Raw genomic sequence first — 20121 nt, forward strand, 5'->3', positions numbered from 1 at the left:
GACATCAATATGACGTTGGTTTAAGATGTTGGCTCGGCGTTGGATTTTGGCCACTTTCTAACAATCTAAACTCGACCAAATATCAACATCATTTGACGTCATTATTGGACGTCAAATAATGATTTTTTTAAAAGGGGGTTTTTACCTTAAATTGGAAAGGTCAGTGAAGGTCACAGACAGGAAAGTACTGGGAGCAGAGAGAGGGGAAGGGTCGGCAAAGGACCTCAAGCTGGAAATTGAACTTGGGTCGCCCTGAGCACCATGGTGCTATATGTTGGCGCACTTAACCACTAGGCTATTGGTGCTGACATTGGACATTAAAATAATGTTGTACTTAGATGCCAGTTATACATTTAATTTTGGTCACTTGACATCACAACCTAAATCTAACCTAATATTAATGTCCTATGACAGTGTGTGCGCGATAACTAAATGCACTACAGAATGTTACATTTACACACACATGCACACTTTACATCTAAATGCATCAGCTTTTCACAGCGTAATACTCACTACTCTTGAGTACTTTTAAAAGGTCTACTTTTTACTCATACTTTGAGTAATATTTACAACAGATGCTTTTACACTACTTACATTTTCAGGCAAGTAATGCTACTTTTACTAGTGTATGATTTTCAGTACTCTTTCTATCACTGAAGCCGCTCTCTTCCAAAACCAAAAGTTGTTTCCTCTGTCTGGCAACATTTCAGATTTAATTGAATTAAAAATTAATTTAGATGAGCCAATATTAAAAAAATTGAAGTAAAGTAACTGCGACAAGCGGCCACACATTGAATCTGAGGTCAGATCTCATCTCTCTCTCTCTCGCTGTCATCCAGGCATCGATATGTAGACGCAACACAAGTCAAGTCGCAAAATTGATGCTGGTACCAGCTGACAGTTAGAATAACTTAAAATGTGAAATGTCAAAACACAGCACTGAAATTAACGGGCATAAATGTCTTTCAGCCTGCAGGATATGTGTAAAAACGCAATCAGAGCCACTGTTATGTAGAAGTTGTGTCACTTAATAATTATATTAATTCTAATAAAATGAAAACCAAAATAAACAATTCATTGCATTTTTCGTTTAATAAAAAATATACAGAATCAAAAAAAAAGGCTGGCTATTTTGTATTAATGTGTTTTAATATTAATAAAAACAAGTTTGACCTATTTAAGCTTAACAGTTATACGCTGCCAATAGGCAAGCCATTCAAAATATAATATTTTACTGTGTACTGGGTTATAATGTATATTTTACAAAAAAAACCTAAATGTAGCATGTCCCGCTCTCTTTTAAAACATGCTATTCTATACACACCAGAGCTGTAGGCCTATAGTCTATGCAGTGTGTAAACTTACAGGGCGATGTTGGTCAATAGTCATACTGCGCACCACATTATTGAACTCCAATATCTCTGAGGGAGATTATGTTACCCGATAGCTTATATTAACTTGAAAGATTTAAAAAATAAAATGGCATTTTAAAAAAGGAACAACACACAAATCAGCAACAAATAAAACTGGTCCCGTAGAGTTCAGCACCTGTCATCTTGCCAGTGTATGCTGTGTAGTGTGTATAGCGCCCTTATGCAGCGTGTGTCAACTGCCGCTGGTGAGAGAGAGAGAGAGAGAGAGAGAGAGAGTACAAGAGAAAGAGAGAGCGCGTGAGCTCAAAGCAGGTATTGATATTACCAAAAGCAAGATCATGTCATTATAAATATTCCATTAGTGATACTTATTAAAATATTTATACATTTACATTGTGTTTGAGATTGTGTGATCCGTCATGTATAGGCTGTCTGATCTTTAGGAAGCTGTAAACTGACACGCGAGGTGACCGCAGTAATTAAGTTCTTACGAGACGCTTTAATTTAGCCTGTAGTCTTTAGATTTTTTAAATGTTTTATTCGAGTCTTGTGTCCTGTTGGTGTTTAGCACATGGCCTGGTGTTTACATTGTGGCTGCGTGCTTTAGTGTTGAGTTTCATGTGGTTAATGGTTTCTCTCATTGGCTGGGTGTTCTAGTCCTGTTTTTAGATGAGCACATGACAAGTGTTGTTTCTTTGTGTCATGTGCTTCTGTCTATTGTCTAGTCCCACTTGTTAACCCATTATTAGTTTATTCTGTTCATCTGTTTGTTTGTTAATGTGTCTGCTTATAGTCTCCTCATGTCTGCTGTCCTGCATCATTGTTCATCGTTGTTTATTCTACATTATCTAGTCTTGTTCCAGCCCTGATCCCTGACAGTCTGTCTAGTACAGTTTGTTTCTTTATTTGTGTTCAGTTATGTTTCCTCCTCTGGGTATTTTTTTTTTTTTTTGCTTTTTGTTTTATTTTATAATTAATAATTATTAATTAATAAACCCATTTTCTAGTCTGCATTTGAGTCCTCACTCCTTTTTGACTCCTGAAACCTTGACATTAATGCTTTCATGCACTCTTTGTATGTTCAGTATTATTTGACTGATTGTTGATTGTTTTCCAGTTGTTTCCAACATGAGCAGCACCAGTACAACAATCACACCACAGACAAGCTCAGCTGGTAATGTAGTCTGATGATTCCTCTGAGTGTGTTTGACTGAGTGTGTGTTGGTCTGTAGAACTGAACAGGTGTGTGAGTGTGTTTGTGTCATAAAGATGAAGGATTAAAGAGGATCTGAGATGTTCAGTTGCAGATCATTGCAGACATTTTCATGAACATCTTTTCCATGTAAGATTTGTTATTGTTGTGTTCACTGTGATTTTCTCTCATTGCAGTTATAAATATCACACTGCAGGAAGGATGCTCTGTAAGTTGAGTTTCTGAAATATACATTTAATAGTTTTGAGGGCTGTGCGATTATATTTGTGTTGCATGCATGTTATTCAACAATGATTGTGGTTTTCTATTGGTTTTGTTCAGAAACTTACTTTGTTATTAATGTTGTAAAACATGATTGAGGACACAAGCTGAATTGTGATTTCAGAATCAGAGCTCTGGATGTCTAAAAAATCTTCTTGAGCAGATAGAGAACATTACAGCTCAAGAGCTTCCACTGAATGTAAGTCTTCAAGAGAAACAGAATAAAGTCAGTTCTGTTAGAGTCGACTGACAGCAGTTTTATCTTATTGTCTGTCTTTACATCTGTGTGTTTGATCATTAAATCAGACGGTGACCGACATTTTGACTGTGGTCTTCAACGCTTCAGAGAAGATTTCAGTGTCTTCATCATCAGCCAGTCCAGCTCAGCTAGCCTCATATGGAACTAAAGTGTTGAAAAGCAGCGAGAAACTCATTTCTACATTGGTGAAGCCGACAGAAACAAGTGCCAATGTCAGTTTCACTCTTGCAGCTGTAGGTAAGTGGAGACACTGTTATTATTGATGATGAACCTGAGATTATATATCAGAAAATCACACCAGCTCAGACCTGCTCATCTATGACTCACTCAAACTGAGCAACACTTGCAAATATAAGAAAATATTAATTAATAGCCAAATCTGTGATGATATAAACTCTACAAGAGTCCAGTGGGGGAAATATACACATACACACTGCATACAGATATACACATAGGAGTTTAACAATTAATCCTGTCACACATTGTTACCACTTTTATTTGGTAAATAGTAATAGAGGATAGATGATTCAGAGAATGTAAATATGATTTGTTTTTGGCTGACTGAAGTCTGGATGTGCGCTTTTGTCATGTAAAGCACTGCAGTGTGCAGGTACATGGACTGAGACGGCAGAACAGAGAGGATTATGTGTGTGAGTTGGATGTCTTTTGCTGAGAGCCAGATATTTGGCTCAGGGTGGTGTTGGGGAGTTGAATATCACTCTGGCATGTTGCATTTTAGTGATCTTTGAAAATGAAAATGAACATGAACTCTTTCCCAGACCCTCTCGCTCTGTTGGTACCAGTGATTGAGTGCAGTGACATCTGACGGCTCCCATAGGCAGGGAAGGAGTGATGGTTTATACTCCAAACATGAACTAGAACAGGATTGAGCTGGTGGGCTCATGGCTGAGAAATAAGAGAAATAAGGCTGTGTATACTTTGCCTAGGTTATGCAATGGCTCCAGGTCTGTTGATGGTTTTAGCCAGAGGAATCTCCAAATCTCCTAGATCTTACACTCAGTCTGGTCTTATTGAGAGAGATAACTGGAAAATAAGCTCACTGAAACTGTGGAATTTGACAAAAACAGCTTGCCACCCACTGGATATTAAACGGGACCCTCTGTTGGACACAAGATTTTCAAGAATCCCAAAATGGCAAAAGACTTTATAGAAGAGAATCTCTGCGGTTTCCAGAGGTGTGTGTAATCCAATGTCCAGAATGAGTTTGCAAGCTTATTAGCACCCATTCACAATTACCAGATTACAGCTTTTGCTATTGGTAGGTGTTTTTCAGGAATGGGACCAAGGTCGATGGGAAATACGGAACAGTTGTCAAGGAACCATGGAGACAGCACAGATCAACATCCTTAGACATATAGAGGAACATCATGGGTCATAGTGGACCTCCAGTACCTGATAGAGATCATCCAGAATGCTGATTGCCTGGATCCAGATACTGAAGATGTGTGCATGAGTCCATGAGGGTTGCACAAAAGATGCACAGTATGTAGAATATAGCATGTGGAACCACAACAGAGCTGGTTTAGAAGTCCAGATCTGATCATTAATGGACCGTTGCATTGGATTTAGGGTGATAGCTAGAGGTAGGATGGTTCAGGAGGTGCTACTTTAGGAACAGGTAGGTAAACTCTTGGCAGGGTATCTGCTTGATGATACCTGGTCAGTGTGTAAGAGTGGAGTTGAATCCTGAAGTGAAACTGAGGTTGAGTCTTTGCTCGATGAATGGATTCAAGATTTCTGAGATCAGTGATGACTTTTAGTTGGTGTTTGGCTCCATCTGTGTTCTAGCTTTTGTTATGACATAATCCACAAAAGTGGATGTATGAGAAATGAAGTTTTTACCAGCTTAAGGTACAGTTGGTGCATATTCAGCTTTTGGAGGACTTGCGTATCTTGATTACAATGTTCTGTGATCCTTTAGCAGTAAATCAACAGGTCATTGATGTAAACCACAACAAAATGCTTCAGGAACTCACTGAATGCTTTATTCATGTACCTTTGAAAGATTATCAATGGCCAGCCCATATGGCATCAGCTGGTACTCATAGACACTGGAGAGGTGATCCTTAAATTCAGTTTTGTGAAGATTTGAGTTCTACAAAGCTGTTCTGGGTCAGCATAAAACATAAAAAGTGTTAGTAGTACTTGATGTTTGACTATGGGTTTCTGTAATTGACTTAAAGTACAAAGAATACTTTGTTCAACACCTATCCAATACACAGGTTATACATTGGGTAACTTGTGTTGCCTCGGGCAGTAGCTCAATGCCAATGTGGTGAAAGTTTGGTATCCTGCTGCTTAATGAACATCCTAAATTGGCCTGAACTCATGGGGAACATCCACTTCTAGATGAGTTTTGGGTCTTCTTACACATTTGAAGTTGATTTCTAAGAAATAATTTTTTGATGAGGATTTTAAGCGTAGAAGGAAATTTTCATGCACTTCATTGGTGTGACTGGCTCAGTGACGTAGTGTTATCTTATTTAATCATTTGATTTAGAAATCTATGAAATGGTAAAGTAAATTAGCATAACGTCATGTTTGTTTGTAATCAGAGGGACAAGTCTTCATGGTTGGACCACAGGTGACCTTAGATAAAATCCCTCAACTTGACACAACAAATTCTTCTGTAGACATCGATCTTATTGGCATCGCCAAGAACAACAATGACAGTGAGTTGAATGTTTGGTGTAATCAGTGTTTTATGTATAATGAAACCTCATTTCACCACCACTAAACCACATTTACTCTTTTGACTTTGTTATTTGTATATAATATTGTATATAAGCCTCTGTTTCTGTCCCACAGGATCTGCTGTGGCTTTCATGAGCTACACCACAATGGAGAATCTACTGAAGGCCGACTTCTTCAACACAACTAATGACACCATTAAAACCATGATGTCCACTGTGATCTCAGCTACTCTTCCCAAAACCAGCAACACTGCACTCACCAAACCAGTCAACTTCACCTTCAGACACATCAGAGTGAGAGACTGAAATGTGTTTTAGTCCAACATCAGCACTGATCAACATCTGAACACATCTAATATTCACTCTGCTCATATTTTCTGCTTGTTTCTTCTTCTTCTTGCAGGAGTTTGAGCCCAGCGGTTCTCTGTCCTGTGTGTACTGGAATATCAGCGAGTGGATTGTAGATGGTTGTTCTGTGTTAAACAGCAACAGCAGCCACACTGTGTGTTCCTGTGTTCATCTGTCCACATTCGCTCTCATCATGCAGACCAGCAGCAGTCCACCACCGGTACCAGAACATTTCTAGAGAGCATTGAAGAGCAGCACAGATCTGGAACTCATGTTCTCTGCATGTTTTCTCAGAGCGATCTGCTGGATCTGCTGGGTCTGGTGTGTGTGATCGTGGGTCTGGTGTTCTTCAGTTTGGCTCTGTTGTCCTTTGCTCTTTGTCAGTGGAGTCCTGGAGTCAATAATGTGGCTCGAATCAACATCTGCATCAGTCTGCTGTCGGCTCACCTTCTGTTGCTGCTCACACAACAGTTCCTGAGCCTCATTCGCCCTCAGCAGGTGAGAATGATGAAGGAGCTCTACAGCTCAGCACAGCCGCACTGAGAATCATCATAACCCTCTCTCATGCTCTCCAGGTGTTGTGTGTGGCGATAGCAGGCCTTCTGCACTTCCTCTTCCTCTCCGCCTTTGTGTGGATGTTCATTGAAGCTGTGCTGCTCTTCATCTGCGTCAAGAACCTATCACAGATCAGCTCCAAAAAGAGGGAGGTGCTTAGCAGTGGGTTCCTGTGTGTGATTGGATATGTGCTTGCTATGGTTGTGGTGTGTGTGTCTATTGGGCTGGTTCCAGAAGGATACGGCAGCGAACAGTGAGTTTTTGTTGTTTATTTGTTAATTTGATTATAAGCTCAGGGCTGTTTTCTGCTGCCTGATAAGTATGCATTTCTTTTCAGGTCGTAACAACGTCACGCACAAGATTAAAATCTGTAACTGCCATCTTCTGTTTGATAAATGTATTTAATTATCATAATATTGTGTTTTCCTCTAATCAGTTGCTGGATTAAAACAGATGAAGGGTTTATCTGGAGTTTTCTGGGTCCTGTTTGTGTCATACTAGCAGTAAGTTTGAGCATTTAACACACAGCTTATAAATGTATATAAAAGCTAAAGTTATCATTTCTTCTTTCTTTCTGCAGTTAAACTTGATTCTCTTCTTTAAAATCGTCATCACTCTGAACTCGACTCTCAAAAATCTAAATGCTGAAGTCTCACAGATGAAGCAAACCAAGTAACAACCTGTTTTGTCACTATTAGAAATAACACAGGCAATTTATAATTAAACAAAGCTCTAACCTAGACAGTTTACACATCACTGTAAATGTTTACTTAAGTTTTATATAATAAACAAGAATGTTCTTTGGCACTCTACAGGGTTATGGTGTTTAAAACACTGGGTCAGTTTGTGGTTCTTGGTTGTCCTTGGATTCTGGGGTTCTTCACTAATAGCAGTGAGGTGCTGGAGATCGTCTTCCTGATCTTGAACTCTCAGCAGGGAACCTTCATCTTCCTGATCTACTGTCTGCTCAATAATGAGGTCAGACATTTACTCAGTTTGAGCCTCTACTGTCTTCTGTCTTGCTATCTTGACATCTCTTCAGTGCTGCCCCTGAATTAAAATCTTCTCAAGCCTGGTTTATACTTCTGCGTCACATGACCGGCATAACCATCGGCGCATGCATTTATACTTCTGCGCGCTGTCTCTGTCGGTCTGCATTAACACTTCCGAAACGCTAGTTGGCAGTGAGGTGTAAATGTTCCTCTGTGTCGAGTTTCTTCGCTGCTGTTTTGCTTTTCCTGAACACTTCCGGGATGTACAAGTGGCTCAAACTCGCTCATTTTGAGGCAGGAACCGGCGGATGTGCAACAACTTTAACTATGAGGTAAACACAAAACAAAACTTTCCATCCGGAGCTCCTTCACGGGACTCAACACTTGTAAACATTCGCTCCATTGGGCTAGCGCTAATCGCGCGGCTCTTGGTCCCGCCCAGACTCGTCAGCGCTACCAAGCTGACCAATCACAGAGCTTGCGCTACGCGTCGTTGCGACGTGTAGTTAAGTTTTTTGAGAGGTGCACGTCAGTGACGCCAACGGCCACGGCAAAGGGCTATGCATCAACGCCGTGGCATACATGTGCGTTTAACGCAGAAGTATAAATCAGCCTTAAGAGTCTTTTCTCTCAAGGAGTCCCTCAAGGCTGTGTTGTTGGTCCCCTTCAGTTTATTACTTGTTAGTAGGCCCACACGGAATCTGTGTGCGCAGAAGTCTGCAGATTTCCTCTGATTATCCCATTGTTGACTCTATTTATTTACTTGTGTGTATGTGTGTAAATTTATAGTTATTCAGTTTTCAAATGAATTACAGTAATATTACTGACTAACATAAAAATGTTCACATGATTTATTTACAATATAGTTTTTAAAGTGATATTTTCTGTCGTTTAGTAGAGATGTAATATGAGAGACTTGCTTTGTTTACCAAATAAGTGGATCTAGATGGATTTGCATTATAAACATTAAATACTAGTTAAAATGTTTTATTTTTAATGTTGTATACTAAGTTTTTAGTAATAATACTCCCAAAATCTTTCCGCATAAATCAGCAGATTCTTGACAATATTCTGCGCAGAAATAGCAAAAAATGTCCGCATGTTCTGTCTGGCCCCACTAAATAGTAATCCATCGACCATATCATGTTTCATGAACTCAGTCATGCTGATAGTTGCTTTGCTTTTTCATGTATTACTGCATGTAATTGATAATGCATGTATTGCTGACATCTGATTGCATATTCAAGTTCTGAAATTTTTGATTATAAAGTTGAGGTTTCTGTTTTTGCCAGACCTTTAAAAGAGGTCTAAGCTGTTTTTCTGTTCAAACACACACACAGAATGTCTTTGCTTGAACTTTTTCCCAATTTCTGTCTGTCTTCTTCTCACTTTTCTTTGTCTGACTCTGTTAATCTGTTTAACGTTCACTGTTCATCAATCTGATCATTTCAGAGGTTAAATTGATCTCCAAAACTCACTCAGCTTCCTTTCTCTCCAGATCAGGCAACAGTACAAGAACTGCTTCACATGTCTTTGCTCTGGACACAGCATCAAGTGCAACAAATAAAATCGACACTATTTTACAGGATGTTTTATATGATGTAGACGTTTTTTGTTTAATGGTAAATGTCTGTCATTAATTGTCATGTTTTCTGGGTTCTTGCGGGTAAGTGAAAAGCATATTGTTGCAGATTGTTAATGATATTGCATTGTTGATTTTTATTTGTTATTGTATGATGTCTTTTAAATGATTAATAGAATTAATATTAAATATTATAATATATATATATATATATATATATATATATATATATATATATATATATATATATATATATATATATATATATATATAAAACGAGGAGGTTTCCCCCATATAGTCTTTTATATTTTGTCAAGTGAATATTTACAAACATATATTTCAGTTTTATCTGTAACTAGATTTAGATTCATAACTGATTTATAAAAAAACAGATGAAGACACAAATTCAGAGTCCTCAGATGGCCTGTACATTAATGCATGTAATTGATTCATTTTCTTTTTCATTCAGGTTATGTTTTTGTATTTATGTATTTGTATTATGTATTTTTAAGGTCTTAATAAACAATATAATATTGTAGCTGTGTTTGTGAAGGCCTTTACTGAAGTTTTTACTGTTTAATTTGAATTAGAATTTGAATTGAAGAAGGAAATGGTGCATATGAGTTCATATTTTCCCTTCAGGCTGATGAAGTGATAACCTTATGGTAAATATACATAAAGGTACACCACACACAAATATTTACTTTGTTAGGCGGTCAACTGTTTCAGGTGAAGACCACTGCTTTCAGCTTATATCAGGTAAGATCTTTCTGCTCTTAATAATGATGTTGATAAATCATATAAATCATGAAGTGGTTGTGTGGTTTGTGTGTAGTTGGATTTGTTTGAGTAGTTTAGGCTTTGACCAGGTCAGGACTCTTATGAAAATCTTAATCATTTAAAATCATCAAATGTAAATTCATAAATGCAGTGGAGTATATCTCTTGTATGTGTGTTTTTATATCCAAGGGGGGACTTAAAATTGAATTCAGTTCAGGTCATCTTTATTTCTATAGCACTTTTACAATGTAGATTGTGTCAAAGCAGCTTAACATAGAAGATCTATAAGATTGAAACTGCGTCAGTACAGTTTTGCAGTATGCACACAGACTCATGGGGACATCAATTTTCCTCTCCACTCAAGCTTAAAAATCATACAGAATTAAGTATGTTAAAAAATAAACGTTGATTTTTTATGTATGTTGTTTTATGCTTATCATGCATCGTAGCCAGTCCTAATTGTTTTTTCTCTGAACTGTGAAGGAAATTCATCTTCTGGACTGATTAGTGGATGAACAGAAACACATCAGACTGTCATATGTGACAATGGCCTGCATAATTCTGTTTAAAGGTAAGATTATTTCTTATAGTTCTAGTTCAAAACTCTTGACTTTACCTGAGTTTATATAATGAATGTAGATTTCACATTGATAAATTGCAGCACAATTTAATTCAGTATCATTTGTGTTTTTCCTATTTCAGGATTTATAAAAGCACTGATTATGACCTCTGTCATAACGCGTACGTATACATTTTTTAGCTTCACTATGATGTTGACACTTCATGCATGTTGATTTAATAAACACACTTTTACTGTTTAAATACAGTAAAGGTGTGTATGTGATGCATAAATGAATGTCTGAGTCAGAGCGACAGTAACAGCATCTGTATTTGCTTTGGACAAAAGTTAAGAAAATATTTAAGTGAAATTTAAAAAAGCTCAAGTGTATCAGCAGTGCATTTATTGTCATTGATAGAAGTCAACTGCAGTATGTTGTAATCAGTTTTATGAGGGGTTTAAACACAGTTGGGAACAGTGTGTGAATATAGCCAGCTTCTAATGGATAAAATGTATTAATTATAGGGATGTAACGATGTGCAAATCAGCGGCGAGCAAGAGGTGGGAAGGGAGAGTAAAATGACAGCGGGGAAGTCCGCCAAACAAACACAAATTGTATGCAAAAACTGCAAAAAAAAAAGACATTTGCTTACCCTAACAGAACAAAGAAAAGGATGCACATAAACCATTAGCACAGGGAATACTGCTGTCACGACCATCTATACGCAAAGCCACACCATGCTGACCGGGGCGATGCAGTGGCTGTGTGGTTTCCTCCGAGTGCTCCGGTTTCCCCCACAGTCCAAAGACATGCGGTACAGGTGTATTGGGTAGGCTAAATTGTCCGTAGTGTATGAGTGTGTGTGTGATGTTTCCCAGAGATGGGTTGCGGCTGGAAGGGCATCCGCTGCGTAAAAATGTGCTGGATAAGTTGGCGGTTCATTCCGCTGTGGCGATCCCGGATTAATAAAGGGACTAAGCCGACAAGAAAATGAATTGATGAACTATGCTGACCGGATGATCTGCAGATCCGCTTTCGTTGCCGAGTGCTACGGAGAGAGGGGTCTGGATGCAGACCTGGTGCAGTGCAATCTGGGCTGCATCCAATGCTTTTTAATGGGCTCACCAGACCCCACCTCTAACCCTACCCATCACAGTGACGTCACTTGCTCCATTTGAGTGCATTGTGTCTGACATTGCATCGCTGAGTGATGCAATCTCAGCTTGCATCATAAAGGCTGCATCCAGATAGTTTTGGCTACAGAGATCACAGTGTTGTACATCAGTGTTTTCATAGCGAAAGAGTGAAGATGTTTTTCAGACAGTAATAGAAAGTTGTTCTGTAACAGAAGCAGGTATAAGATTACAAATTGGTTTATGCATGTTTTAATAATTTGCTTAGTGTGATTGAAGATTTAAAAATCTTTTTAAGAGTATCACTGTAACGCCGGGGAGTGACACCAACAACAGAAGTTTGGATTCACGTGCAGGTTATTTAGAATTGTCAGGCAAGCAGTGGTCAATACCGGCAAACAGATGTATGAGGGCAATCCAGAGTCAAAGTCAAAACAACAGACAGTTGGTCAGAGGCAGGCAGCAAACAGCATTAAACAAATAAACAAGGCAAAGGATTAAAAAACCGGCAAAGACAGACAAAGGAAACGCGCTGTAATGTCACTGTGACAAATAACAAGACTCGGCAAACTGAAGGAGTGAATGTGTGGCTTAAATAGGCCTAGTGTGTGTTAATCAGTCTCTGAAAGTCCTCAGGTGTGAATGTAAATCAAGCTAAATGAGAAAGCAGGTGTGTGGGCGAAGAGCATGTATGAAGTTGAAGTCCATTTGCAAACACATTTGTAGTTCTGTGAGTGAGAATGTTTTCCAGCGACCTCTGGTGGTTAGCGATCGCTGGTGATCATGACAATCACACTGATACTTATACAGCTTGGACAGAGATTTCATCATAGTAAACGGGTGTATTGCAAATATAGTAAAAATTGCAGTAAATTATAACAGAGAGAAAATCCTGTTCACGTAAAGAAAAAGTCATCACAAGAGTTTAATCTGAAATTAGGATGAGGAAAGAAGATGAGAAATATTTGCATAAACTGTTAAATAAATCCTGTTTGTCTATTCATTTAATTGTGTTTTTTTTTATTTAACTTTTTTCCAGATGTTTTAACAAGCACTTTTTTACCAGTGATGAGCACAGCTGGTAATGTACTATACTGTTATCTGCTGTGTTTTAACTGAGTAGAGATGTAATCTTGCACTGCTTTATCTTGTTTTTCTCAATAATTCCTGCTGTTTCAGTAACTCTGATTGACAGTTTTCTGAGCACCTCATGTCTGATCCCTCCATTACTGACACAATGAATATTGTCTTTATTTAATATTGAATACTGTCATTATTGTGCAATCATTGGTTAGTTGGTGAGGCAGAGCACAGCGTCAGGATTACAGGATTCTAGACTTCTAGTAGTAACTAAATAATTATTAGTAATAAAAAAATAAAAAAAACATTAAATAAACATTGTTACTATTAAGAAATAAGTGTATTTAGAATTTCAGCTAATAATATATGATATCTGTAATTATCTTAACTGTATTAGTGTTTTAGAACTTGAATATAATATGTTTAATAATAGGAAAGAGCGTATAATAATACTGTATGTGAAAAAAAGTAACTTCATCAAAAAGCTTACAAAAGGAACACTGAAAAAAAAATATTTAAAGATGATTCCTTGGATTTACTCAATTTTTTTTACGTTAAGTGGTTGTAAAAAATTTATTTGGTTGAACATTATTAAATTTAATAATTTGTTTGTTTAAATTCAACACAAATAAATTGTTTGCAACAGTTCTGCATGCAACACTTTTTTCAGTGTATATGTACAATACTTTATTATACATTTTAAACTGTGACTATCTTTTTAAAAGTGATTTTCTATTAGATATTATCAAATATCCTTGCTACAACAATTTTTTGGTAATGCTCTTTTTGACAGCCACCCAGAGGATATTTGTTAAATATGTATCTCTTCTCAACCATTTCTCTGGTATATATCCACTAAATAAATTCAGATTGTATTACAGATTTAAAGATATCTTGTAAGGCGTTGTGCATTTCGTTCCAGTATTTTTAATAACAGAAGTCTCAGAAAATGTGATAGTGACTTGCATTTTGATTTCATATTGGATGTTATAGTAATATTTGTTCATCGTCATGTTTAATCTTTAGTAGTTTTATAATTTATTTATTTATTTAGTTTTATAATTTATTTATAATATATTTAGTTTGTCTTTTTCTTACCCTAGATACACTGGTATTAAAACAATCCTGTAAATGCATTATAAAGAATAATAGAAATATAGATAAACAGAATTAAATATTTTGTTAAGCTTCATTATTTGTTAATTATTAAACTGAACAATTGTTAATTGTCTTCAGCTGTTTTTCTGTATGGATTTCATTATTTATAAAGTTATAATTATGATTATTTCTTTTTTATGTGTTTATAACACATTAAATGTTTTATAACAGCTAATCTGACTGACCCCTGCAACAGCTACACTGTGCTGAGTGAGTCATGGAGATCCGTCAATAATACAAGTAACGCCAACACGTGTGACGCCTCAGTCTCCTGGAGCGGCTGGTATCAATTCCTCATTAACGGTGTGAGTGCTCATATCCCAGACACATGTGTTCCAGTGTCTGCATGTGGCACTTCTTTCCCACTGTGGATTCGTGGTGGACACCCCACAGTAGAGGATGGAGTCGTCACTCGAGATGTCTGCGGTCATGCTTACAGTTACTGCTGCTATTACGGCTCTTATCCTATTCGAGTCAAAGCCTGTCCAGGAAATGTTTATATCTATGAGCTGCAACAACCAATTGCCTGTAATTTAGCCTACTGTGCAGGTAATTATATTCACATCAGCTCTTTCTACACATTTGTGATATTTGTGTGTGTTTCTGATTAAGGATCCTAAATAGACATTATTTCAGTTTATGATTGGATGAAACCATTTTAAAGTTGAAAGATTATGTAGTTGGCCAGTTAGTGCACTTGTTAGTAGCACACACTGACATCATATATTAACATCTTACATTTGTGTTAAATTAATTATAATACAGTTTTTATGTACAGACATAAAGACTTTAATCTCTCCTCACGCAGAATCTTTAATCAGCATCTCTCATCTGTAAAGCATCTTATAAAGCAGGAATAAATTATAATTATTATAATGTTTTGGACCACTGAATAGGTTTACATGGACATTATAAACTCAAATATCAAGTGTTTTCATCTCCTTCATGAACTTTATGAATCTGTTCAAAATGTTTCATTGATGTACATTTTCAGATGTTGGCAGTGTTACCATCAGCTCTACAGCCGCCACACCGGTGATCATCACGCCTGGTAAAGAAACACTGCTGACTTTGGCTTTGATATTGACAATAATGTTGTTTTAATGTTGTTCATGAAATCAGTGAAGTCCACACATCAGCTACAGATGAACAACAAGAAAAGATGGACAGGAGTGTTCAGTGGTTAGGAATTGGGTTGTTATGTCTGGCTTTTTTATTTAAAAAAATAACCAGGCTATAAATTTAGCTCATTCTGAAATGTATTTGGAAACTCGATATTACACATAAAGAGTAAATCACTGAACGGTGAATCAGCCAGTGTGGCCTGACAGTGCACAAACTGGATAGTTACAGGAGTTCAGTAAAAACTGTCAGATTAGCACACTGTAAGAGATCAGTATGTTGGAAAAATGTGAACATTATTAAGAATCATTCCTTAAAGGTACAGACATTCACTGTTACCATAAAACGCAATCTGATTAAACTGATGCACATGATTAAAAATACAGGCAAAACACCTGTGAAAAATCCAAACTGAAACATCATTCATATTAACACAATTTGTTTTACAAACTATTCTGAGTAACTTAATTTAAAAAAACATTTATCAACTGCCAAACTATGGCTTGAAGAATTGATATCTACTCTGCACCTGGAACGAACCAGATTTATTTTAAAAGGCAACATTGGACAATTTCAGAAAATTTGGGGCTTTTGTTACTTCATGGGGAATTCCTCCCCCCAAAACAATGTATTGTAACTAAAAGTTGTTTTGATTATCACTGTAGTGTATACTTACAGGCTGGGCTTGGGGTGTTTTTTTTTTTTTTTAATGTAAATGTATGCATATCAGAAAACTAATCCTGGAATCTGTGATTTCAAGTTTATTCAACAACCAAATAAAAAACTTATTTGACAAAAAAAAAAAAATTGTTTACAGTTGAAGTCAGTCTTTGAATTTTATTCTTTGTTTTTAAATGTTTCCCAAATGATGTTTAACAGAACAAGGACATTTTCACAGTATGTTTGATAATATTTTTTCTTCTGGGGAAAGTCTTATTTGTTTTTTTTCGGCTAGAAAAAAAGCAGTTTTACATTTTTTTAAACACCATTTTAGGGACAAAGTTATTAGCCCTTTTCAGCTATATTTTTACTCGTCTACAGAACAAACCATCATTATACAATAACTTGCCTAATTAGCCTAACCTGCCTAGTTAACTTAATTAACCTAGTTAAGCTTTTAAATGTCACTTTAAGCTGTATAGAAGTGTCTTGAAAAATATCTAGTCAAATATTATTAACTGTCATCGTGGCAAAGATAAAATAAATCAGATATTAGAAATTAGTTACTAAAACAATTATGCTTAGAAATGTGTTGAAAAAATCTGCTCTTCGTTAAACAGTAATTGGGGAAAAAATAAACAAGCAGTCTAATATTTCAGTGGGGATAATAATTCTGACTTCAACTGTATATTAAGACTAATTTCATTCTCTTATTTTTGGTTTATTGTTTTACAGATCCCTGTTACAACTACACTGTGCTGGACGATCCATGGAGAGCCAACAGCAGTCAGCCATCAAAGCCAGTGACCAAATGTGACCAGTCAGTCTCCTGGAGCGGCTGGTATCGGCTCTTCATTAACGGTCTGAACGCTAAGATCCCAGACACATGTGTTCAGCAGCTCAGTTGTGGCACTGATTACCCAATGTGGATTCGTGGTGGACACCCAACAGTAGCGGATGAAATGGTCACTCGAGATGTCTGCGCTAATGCTTACAGTTACTGCTGCTATTACGGCTCTTTTCCTATTCGAATCAAAGCCTGTCCAGGAAATTATTTTGTCTATGAGCTGCTTAGACCAACTTACTGTAATTTGGCCTACTGTACAGGTAATTATTTTCACATCAGTTCTTTCATGATATTTGTGTTTCTGGTTATTTGTCTATTATTAAGAATGAATAATTGAGATCATATCATATGTTTTATTGATAATCAGCATTTTCTTTAGTGTACAGATGATGAATGTGGTTAGTCATTATCATCACATCACTGATCAGCAGCAAACACTGACATTATATTATTTGAGTAAATTCATTATAAATGTTTTATATAATGAGAAAAGACTCTCATCAGCATCTGTAACCAGTGAAGTTTTATTTTAATTACTAATATTCTTGTCTGTATACGAGTCCTTGCTCCTTTTCCCCTCCTGAAACCTTGACACTAATGTTTTCATGCACTCTTTGTATGTTCAGTATTATTTGTCTGATTGTTGATTGTTTTCAGTTGTTTCCAACATTAACATCACCAGCACCAGTACAACAGTCACACCACAGACGACAAGCTCAGCTGGTAATGTAGTCTGATGATTCCTCTGAGTGTGTTTGACTGAGTGTGTAGAACTGAACAGGTGTGCGAGTGTGTTTGTGTCTCTGGATAAAGATGAAGGATTAAAGAGGATTTGAGATGTACAGCTTCAGATCATTGCAGACATTTTCATGAACATATTTTGCATTTGAGATGTGTTATTATTGTGTTCACTGTGATTTTCTCTCATTGCAGTTATAAATATCACACTGCAGGAAGGATGTTCTGTAAGTTGAGTTTCTGAAATATACATTTAATAGTTTTAAGGGCTGTGGGATTATATTTGTGATGCACGCATGTAATTTAACAATAAATGTGCTTCTCTATTTCTGATGGTTTTGTTCAGAAGCTTAGGTTGTTTGTTATTAATGTTGCAAAACATGATTAAAGACAGATTTCTGTACTGTATAAAGCTGAGTTGTGGTTTCAGAATCAGAGCTCTGGATGTCTACAAAATCTTCTTGAGCAGATAGAGAACATTACAGCTCAAGAGCTTCCACTGAATGTAAGTCTTCAAGAGAAACAGAATAAAGTCAGTTCTGTTAGAGTCGACTGACAGAGCAGTTTTATCTTATTGTCTGTCTTTACATCTGTGTGTTTGATCATTGAATCAGACGGTGACCGACATTTTGACTGTGGTCTTCAACGCTTCAGAGAAGATTTCAGTGTCTTCATCATCAGCCAGTCCAGCTCAGCTAGCCTCATATGGAACTAAAGTGTTGAAAAGCAGCGAGAAACTCATTTCTACATTGGTGAAGCCGACAGACACAAGTGCCAATGTCAGTTTCACTCTTGCAGCTGTAGGTAAGTGGAGACACTGGCCCCTTTCACACAGTGATACTGGTAAATATCTGGAAAATTTCCGGAACTACTTTACCGGTGTATTCAAAAAAGCGCTGTTCACACAGGCGAGGACGTTACGGAAATTTTCCGGAAAAGAGCATTCACACATCCATTCCAAAATACCGGTAAATTCTGACATCATTCACCACAAATGAGCTTTAAACGGCTGCGCTTGAATTTGTAAACATTTGACTAAATTACAAACTCTGTGGATGATCAATATTGTGAACAACTTTCGCAGGATCACTTTCGCATGTCGAGATGTTCATAATATGTGCGTTTCACAGGCACACGCAAAGCTTGAAGGTAAACAAACAACGGCTTATCATAAGCATCTCATCGATGATTATTTACACAGTTGGCATTAAGAAGAACATATAAACGTGATCTGACTAACTTCTAGCAGCTAAATGTGTCTGGAAAAATATTCAAAGGCTTTTATTCTCATAAACCGCGCGGACGTAAATGCGTCTGACTGTTGTGATTGGCTAAAGCAGACGTCTCACGTCAGCACGTTCTAGACGTGCATGCGCTTATTACGGTAATCTTCCTTCTGCGTTCACACAAAATAGCTAAAAAAAAATTTAAAAAATAAAAAAAATAAAAAATAAAAAAATAAAAAATAGCCAGAACGAATTTACCGGTATTTTCAAAAAGGACCTGTTCACACATACAACCTTTCCGGAAAATTGCCGGCAATTTTCCCGAAAGGTCTGTATGTGTGAAAGGGGCTATTGTTATTATAGATGATGAACCTGAGATTATATATCAGAGACTCAATCACACCAGCACAGACCTGCTCATCTTTGACTTACTCAAACTGAGCAACACTTGCAAATATAAGAAAATCAAAAATAATAGCTGAATCTGTGATGATATGAACTGTTGCTGTATTTAGCACCTCTCTACAAGAGTCCAACAGGGAAAAATACACACATACACAGTCTGTATACAGGCAAATAAGGAGTTTAAAAATTAATCCTGTTACACACTGTTACCATTTTTATTAAGTGAATGGTTTTAGGGGTTAGATGATTCAAAGAATGTAAATGTGATTTGCTTTTGGCTGACTGAAGTCTGGTTTTGCGCTTCTGTCATGTGAAACACCGCAGTGTGCAGGTACACGGACTGAGACAGCAGCACAGAGAGGATCATGTGTGTGAGTCGGATGTCTTTTGCTGAAAGCCAGACATTTTGCCCAGAGGGGTGTTGGGGAGTTGAATATCACCCTGGCACTTGCATTGTCGTGATCTTTGACCCTTACACTCAGTGATTGACTTCAGTGGCATCTAATGGCTCCCCACAGATGGCAGGGGAGAAGTGATGGTTCATCATCCAAACATGCACTGCAGCAGGATTGAGCTGGTGGGCTCATGGCTGTGGAATAAAAGTTGATGGGATGGGACTAAGGTCAATGGGAAATAGGGAACAATTATCAAGGAATCGAGGAGAGAGCAGAAATGAGCATCCTTAGACATATTCAAAAACATCAGGGATCATGTACCACCAGTACCAGATAGAGATCATCAAGACTGCTGATTGCTTGGGTCCAGAGCCTGAAGAAGTGTGCATGAGTCCATGAGGGTTGTAAAAAAAGGTGCACATTATTTAGCCTATACCATACGGAACCACAGCAGAGCTGGTTCAGATGTCCAGATCTGATCATCAATGGACCATTCTATTGGACTGATATTGATGGCTAGAGGTGAACGTCATGATTTTGCCCAATACAATACAATTCTGGATTAACATCCATGTTGATCCTGGAGCATCATGTCTGAAAATGTAACCCATACCTATTCCCTACTCCTAAACCCAACTATAAGGGGAATAATAGTTGGATAACAATCATGTAGAAATACATAAACTTATACAGTAAACTTATCCCTTAATTCTGGGGCTG

At 37.1% G+C, this 20121-nt stretch overlaps 2 protein-coding genes across 5 annotated transcripts in view; both read left to right on the top strand.

The window, feature by feature from the left end:
• The window catches only part of adgre15 (adhesion G protein-coupled receptor E15), a 22952-nt gene extending 13198 nt beyond the window's left edge, over window positions 1–9754 (top strand). The window contains exons 8-20 of the mRNA XM_087237919.1: window positions 2491–2547; window positions 2763–2794; window positions 2972–3046; window positions 3154–3343; window positions 5683–5799; window positions 5936–6114; window positions 6224–6388; window positions 6463–6666; window positions 6744–6976; window positions 7160–7226; window positions 7304–7395; window positions 7539–7701; window positions 9214–9754. Coding sequence (XP_087094045.1) covers window positions 2491–2547; window positions 2763–2794; window positions 2972–3046; window positions 3154–3343; window positions 5683–5799; window positions 5936–6114; window positions 6224–6388; window positions 6463–6666; window positions 6744–6976; window positions 7160–7226; window positions 7304–7395; window positions 7539–7701; window positions 9214–9282 — 1643 coding nt within the window. The 3' untranslated portion in view covers window positions 9283–9754. The remainder of the gene's footprint in view (window positions 1–2490; window positions 2548–2762; window positions 2795–2971; window positions 3047–3153; window positions 3344–5682; window positions 5800–5935; window positions 6115–6223; window positions 6389–6462; window positions 6667–6743; window positions 6977–7159; window positions 7227–7303; window positions 7396–7538; window positions 7702–9213) is intronic.
• LOC137495330 (adhesion G protein-coupled receptor E3-like) overlaps window positions 9730–20121 on the top strand; it is a 20560-nt gene continuing 10168 nt past the window's right edge. Inside the window, exons 1-11 of one of the 4 annotated variants that reach the window (XM_087237929.1) lie at window positions 9876–10056; window positions 10561–10648; window positions 10780–10818; window positions 12810–12851; window positions 14180–14557; window positions 15003–15059; window positions 16526–16897; window positions 17295–17360; window positions 17571–17602; window positions 17806–17880; window positions 17990–18179. In XM_087237929.1, coding sequence (XP_087094055.1) covers window positions 10624–10648; window positions 10780–10818; window positions 12810–12851; window positions 14180–14557; window positions 15003–15059; window positions 16526–16897; window positions 17295–17360; window positions 17571–17602; window positions 17806–17880; window positions 17990–18179 — 1276 coding nt within the window. In that variant the 5' untranslated portion in view covers window positions 9876–10056; window positions 10561–10623. Of the gene's footprint in view, window positions 10649–10779; window positions 10819–12492; window positions 12534–12809; window positions 12852–14179; window positions 14558–15002; window positions 15060–16525; window positions 16898–17294; window positions 17361–17570; window positions 17603–17805; window positions 17881–17989; window positions 18180–20121 lie in introns of those variants that run through there. The other 3 variants (XR_015477097.1, XM_087237930.1, XM_087237931.1) reach the window with 3 other exon arrangements.

The sequence above is a fragment of the Danio rerio genome, chromosome 1, assembly GCF_052040795.2.
Source record: "Danio rerio strain M-AB ecotype USA chromosome 1, GRCz13ab, whole genome shotgun sequence".
Lineage (NCBI taxonomy): Eukaryota > Metazoa > Chordata > Actinopteri > Cypriniformes > Danionidae > Danio > Danio rerio.